Consider the following 6,662-nt stretch of genomic DNA (forward strand, 5'->3'; position numbering starts at 1 on the left):
ATTATATTAAGATGCAAATACTTGATTGATTGATTAATTATGTTAAGAATAATTATTTACGCAAACTTTTAAAAGTAGGAGAGTATGATAGAAGTAGGAAAATGCCGAAATTAAAAATTATCGATTGGTTGACGGCTAAAATTTTCTAGTTTGTCGCTTTAATTTATAATGTTGTAATATCTTACAAATGAAACAGAATTCTATTTAATAAATTTATATATATTTAATATTTTGATTTATATTTTAATGACTAATAATTGTTGAAATATATTTACTCTGAATTTTAAGTTCCTCAATTACTTTTAGTTCTAATTCGAAACTTTTTTCTCTAAGTGCATGCACGGCACGTCTCTCCCAGCCACCCCAATACAATTGCTCTCTGCTCACACACACACACAAGACAGAGACATTTGGTAACAGCCCAATCATCGCGATATGCGGACTTTACGTGTATATGACAAAGCGACAGTCGGGCAATGAACACAGTCGTTGATTAGAGCTCGTCGCGTCGAGTTCGCAGTCGCAGTCGCAGTTAAAATCAAATCAAACAAACAAATATTTGAAACGCGCGTAAGAAAAACGTACGTTTTGTCGTTCAGTGTTGCAAGTGAATTACCGAATATATATATACAAATTATAAGAATATTAAATTAATTAAGTGTAGACAAAGCATGTCCAGTGCACAAGTGTCACAGCCGCCGCCGCCGCAGCAGACGCCGCATATAAGTCAGCTGCTGATCAGTCACATTGCCGCACAGAATCAGGGACAGATTCAGCGAGGAAGTGCAACGGCAGCACAGAATCAGGCACAAATTCAGCGCGCAAGTGCAGCAACACCACCTGCCGCTGTCGCTGATTACGAACAGAGTAGCAACAACTCGTCACCCAGATCAAGTGGCAGTCACAGTCCAACGGGAACAGCTCTGGCAGTAGCCGCTTCAAGTCCCACACATTCCACGGCTACTACAGGGTCGCCACACAGCGCCTACGCACCCACGACGCATAGTCCAGAGGTGACACAACCACACACTGGCATGCCACTCCAAGTGGCACCTATTCCCATGGGTTGTCAGTCTACAGTTGCAGCTCCTGCTGCTCCTGCTGCTCCGCCTCCGCCTCCACATCCGCATTCGCATTCCCGCCTCTATGTTGAGGGCAACTTTCCAGCACATCATATGCCGCATCCGGCCTTGGTGAATGGTGCTTATCCGCTGCCACGTCTGCCCCTCGCCGCCGTCATGTTGCCCGCCAATGCACCGGCTGCTGCACCAGCTCCGCCTGTGTGCATTTCCGTGTCCAGTTGCTCACCACCCTCAACCACATCCCTACAGCAGGCACAGCCCAAGAAATCGTTTTGCATTGATGCGCTGCTGGCCAAGAGTCAACATCAGCCCAGCTCTGGAGCTGCCGATATGATTGTGGAGGATCATCGGCTGGCCGCCTTGCATTATGCCCGAGATCAGGCGGAACTTAATCACGCTTTTGTTGCTGCCTCAAATGCCGCTGCGGCAGCTGCTGCCGCCGGAATCAGCGATCATGAGGCACTGCAGCGGATACGCGACTCACGGGAATACGATTCACCCAGTCCCGACGGCATGTCCAGGTGCGTTTCACATTTCAATTTCCGAAAAACTAGACTTTTCACGGAACTACTACAAATTGGAAAACACTCTATTGTCAACGAGTCAATATCAGAAAACAATTACTACTTAATTGTTAGACGCATTTGTCGAGTTTTAAAATACGAATATATTTGATAAACTGGACTTTTCAAGAAAATTCTGCAAATTGAAAAAAACTCCTTTGTTTGCCAGTCAATTATAGAAAATTATTTCTGCTAAATTGTTAAGCGCATTCACCGATTGTCGATACCTTTGATAAATATGTTTTATAATGTTTTCATATAAAATATACCCTAACATTTATAAAGTTGAATTAGAAATTGTCTATCGACTAGATTAAAATTCTATTCTCCATACATTTTTGGGAGCTTTTCGCTTATTTTCGAATTATTCGAATATAATATAATAACATTAAAACTTCAAACTTATTTTTCTTTAGTATTTATTTCTTTACCTTTTTGGTTAAGCGGAAATGAGGACTTTTCTAATAATTTCTTTACCAATGCAATAACAATTCAATAACTTATTTTACAAGTTTAAGCATTCGTTTGAAATGTGCCTTAATAGATGCAATTTTTTAAACTTAAATATTTAATAGCAATTATTATTAAAAAATTCTACGATCCCGCAGAGTTTCCATCGATTTTTTTTATATAATGTGATTTAATACATCAGTAAGCTTTAAAATATGTCATTAAATTAGTTACTTAATTTTATGTTAATATCTCAAAAATCCGTAACAAGAAAATTGTAGATGTTACCCTGATTTAATTATCAACATATTAAATAGAATTTGGTGTAATTTAATACATTAGTTATACACATTAAATAGTTAGTTGTACATGTAATTTAAGTAGTAGACATTCAGACTCAAGTTGATGGATATTTATTTAAACTAAGAGTAAATTTACTTTTTAATATATAAAATAAATTTGCAATGGGATTTAATATATCGGATATCATTAAAAATGTAGCAATCATTATTAAAATAGTAGCATTTATTCTTACATAAATAGTAGTAAAGAACTAGTATTAAGTGAATGAAATTAACTAGGGTCATGGTGAACATTTACTTATACATTTTTTTCCCAAATACATGTAAACGAATTCAAAATGATTCATTGATTTTTTTAATAGTAGTATAGAAATAGTAGTTGCCAATTATTTTTCTATGGCCCACACTTGACTATTCTCAGAAAATTCTAACCTGGCAAATCCAATAAAATGCCATTAACAAAAAAACCAAACATAAAAAACGCAAGCGGCAATACAAATAATGTTGTTAACTACAATTGGCCGTTGGGCTTTAAATCAGCTTTGTTAGCACTCGACAACATGGCCGAAAAGCTTAATGGAGTAGCACCGAGTAACCGAATCCGGTCACGTTGCTCTTAACAAATGCTTTCGATTACGTATACGCACCGTAAGGCGGGCAATTCAACTGTGCGTGGGGGGAAAAAGCAAACAAATTAGTTTTGTTGGCCGGCGACGGCTTTTAATTGTTTTCGAATATTTCGCGCGTAATTTTAATTGGCTTTGTTTATGCTAGAGCTTAGATAATTTTGTGGTTAATACAGGGTGCCTAATTGTTTGTTTAATTCTTTGCCTTTGCAGATCTGAATCTCCCAGCTCGTCACATCGCTCCAGTCCGCCCATCAGTCCCGGCTGTGAGGATCAGCAGCCTTTGCCCGCCCATCATCATCATCATCCGCATCATCCACAGCATCATCTGGGCATGCGAATGTCCGACTTGCATGATGAGTTCAAGAAACCGGTGCCACCTCATAGTCCCATCAGGCCACAGGATTTTCCACTCTACGCTGGCGGACATCCCTATCAGCTGCTGGCGCAAGGTGGCTCCGCTTTCCACAGGCCCCTGGATCCCTCAGGCAAACCCATTCCGGTAAGCATCACATGGAGAAAAGACAAATTCTCAAGCTCTACATTTACACAGAAAAGTATTTTCCCCATTTTGTTTTAAAAGCGCTTTCACAGCTCTCAAAATGTTTTATTATCAGAAATATCTTTCTTTCATTTGAAAAAAAAAAAATACTCTAATAAGAAATTGAATTTCTGAGAGCTTTGGAATAATTTGGGCTTCCAGTGTTTTCTAACTATTATAAAGAAATTGGTTTTAAACCTGTATCTTTAACAGACATATTTTTCTTAATTTTACAAAAAAAATTACCCCAATAAAAATTTGTTTAATTAGGATTTTTTTAAACTGCACAAAAATTTGTTTGTGCTTAATAATCTGTTTAAGGTCCTAGAAATTAGAACTTTTTAATTGATCTTTTCATTTAGAAAATTAGTAAAAAGTGGATTTAAAATTATAAATTTTTTCTGACAAAAAAAAAATTCCTACAATAAAAATGCTGGGCTGGGCCTTCATCTTAATAAAATCCTAAACATAATCTATTTGTGGGCACAGAGATTAAAGCCATTTAAGAGCTCTTTTTATTTCTAAGAATACGAAAAAAAAATTCATTAAAAAAAATAAAAACAACCGAGAATCTGTACAAATTTTTGGGATTTTTTTGGTGTATATTCTGTACACTTCCTGCTGAGTGCATATTAAATCTAATCTTGCTTCTCCTTCTATATTTACAGATTCCAATGGGTCAACATTTTATGCCCTCGCAGCTGCAGTTTGAGTTCCTGGCACGTGCCGGAATGTTGCATCATCGCATCCCCGAATTGGCCGCTTATCCGCATCATGCGATTCTTGGCAAGACGCGAAGACCGCGCACCGCCTTCACCTCTCAGCAGCTGCTCGAGCTGGAAAAGCAGTTCAAACAGAACAAATATTTATCGCGACCCAAACGCTTTGAGGTCGCCAGTGGGTTAATGCTCTCCGAGACGCAGGTGAAGATCTGGTTTCAGAATCGACGCATGAAATGGAAGCGTTCCAAGAAGGCTCAACAGGAGGCCAAGGAACGGGCCAAGGCCCAACAGAACCAACAACAACAACAACAGAGCACCTCCAGTGCCAGTTCCGCCAGTTAGTTTGGCCCAAAGAGCGACAACATTTGAAGCAGTTCTAGTCATGCTACACTCATAAAATTTTCTTACTACATTTAAAAAAATCGACGTCATATTTAAATTGCCCTTTAGTTCGCCAAAAACATCTAATACTGAGAGAAATCTAGATAATATTGCCAAAAACTATTTGTTTTTGTCCTAAAACTACAAATTTTTTGTTTGAATTTTAGAAAACTTGTGTTTAATTTATGAAAAATATTTTAAAAATATTTCAAACATTTTTTCAAAATTCATGGCAATTTTTTTGTTGTGTTGATTTGAAAGTAAGATTAATTTTTGAGTGTACGTCAAACAACCGTCCACCTGGTGTGACACCCTGTATGCGAGCCACCCACATCCATACCCTTCTCCTCTCCCCTCTGTCCTATTCCCAATTCCCAATTGAAATCATTTCATGAGATTGCGCAAAATTAGCTTCGCAATTAGTTGAAATTTTTGTTGGTTGCTGTTGTTGTTTTGGTTTTATGTTGTTGGTTTTATTATAAAATCAATGTGGGAATTGACAAAAACAACCACAACAACAACAGCAAACGCACTGTGTGATATATGTAAACAAGAAAGAAATATAAATTAAACACTGCTAAATTAAAGTATTTTCCCAATGTACATACATTCACCAAAAAAAAAAAGAAAAGATAAAAACAAAAACATAAACATTCATTTGAATTACGTTAAATATAATGCAAATTACAATAATTGAAATTAGTTTAGTTTAGTTTAGTTTGTAAAATGGTAACGAACCTTTCTTATATAATTGTGTAAATATTTGTAATTATGTAATGTTTAACAAAATGTCACGTTAGTAAATTTTATTACATTTATTTTGAAATTCAAAATGACAATTAAAATGTGCTACAAAAAAAAATGTTTCCTTGTCAACTTTATTGAAGTACGATAAAATAAGAAGGCGGATACGGAAAAAAAGCATCTAATATCTTCAATATTTCAGGAAAATCTATAGCGACAGATTTTCTGATCCTTTAACTTTAAGCTTTAATTTAAGAAATTGATTTTCATTTAAAATTTATTTGTTTTCTAAGCTTTGCAGGAATTTCTATAGTTTTTCTGGATACAAATTTTAATCAACTGAAATTTATTTTCAAAGATATGTATTAAAAATTAATCTGTACTTATTTAAGCGTTTTTGGAAAGTTTGTCCAGTTTGGCTGGAAAATTGAGTTTGATCATCATAAAGAGGGTCTAGAAATACACGAGCAGTGTCGGAACCAGCCCAACTACTTATTATTTGTCAATAACTCTTTAACCTCTCGAGAAATAAGTATGAGATTAGATACTTGGCCAGAATTTGGAGCTATCTGTGGCTGTCCGGAGAACTATTAATGTTGTATTTATAAATACCATATATAGAGAGAGGGGGGGACAATCAGGTACAATTTTTAATTTTATACGATGCCCGTTTAGCTGATAGCACTTATCATAGCAAATAAATCAAAAGCGCGCAGATAATCAATTTAATTGTTGAGACAATAATTATGTCTAAATTTATAGTGTCACTTAAAAATTATTTCGCTAATTAAAATGTAGCTCAGATTAGCAACAATAACAGTTATAATAATAATAATAACAACGACAGCAAATGGCACTCGAATAAAATCCAAAATCATGGTGAGCCTCCATTTCCGCAATCAAGCTCATATATAATTAAAAACTAAATAGAACAAAAGAATTGAAAAATAAAGGAAAATCGAGTAAATGCTGCTTCGGGTTTATCTTTAAACGAACGACGAGCGAATCGTTTAATTTGTGATACGTGGCCTAATCGAAGCTAATGGCTAATCAATCGTGACAACATCGGAGAAATCGTAGAGTATTATGATTGCTCGATAGATTGAATGTCCAGTAACCAAAGTTAATTAGAGCAAAGTCCTCAGTTTGGCACGAGGTCATAAACATTTTCTTTCGCTTTCACGAGCATTACTCAGATCCAAAAATAAATATCTTCAGTCAGAAATACTTTAATTTCTGTATTGCAAAAGT

General features: G+C 35.9%; 1 protein-coding gene across 1 annotated transcript; it reads left to right on the top strand.

Moving 5' to 3' along the window:
• The first annotated feature begins 472 nt into the window (after positions 1–472).
• LOC117787142 (homeotic protein empty spiracles) lies at positions 473–4,783 on the top strand. The gene is made up of 3 exons (XM_034625584.1): positions 473–1,603; positions 3,237–3,525; positions 4,233–4,783. Exons 1-3 carry the CDS (start codon positions 672–674, stop codon positions 4,626–4,628), a joined length of 1,617 nt encoding a protein of 538 aa, XP_034481475.1. The 5' UTR covers positions 473–671; the 3' UTR covers positions 4,629–4,783.
• The last annotated feature ends 1,879 nt before the right edge of the window (positions 4,784–6,662 follow it).

The sequence above is a fragment of the Drosophila innubila genome, assembly GCF_004354385.1.
Source record: "Drosophila innubila isolate TH190305 chromosome 3L unlocalized genomic scaffold, UK_Dinn_1.0 0_D_3L, whole genome shotgun sequence".
Classification (NCBI taxonomy): Eukaryota; Metazoa; Arthropoda; class Insecta; order Diptera; family Drosophilidae; genus Drosophila; species Drosophila innubila.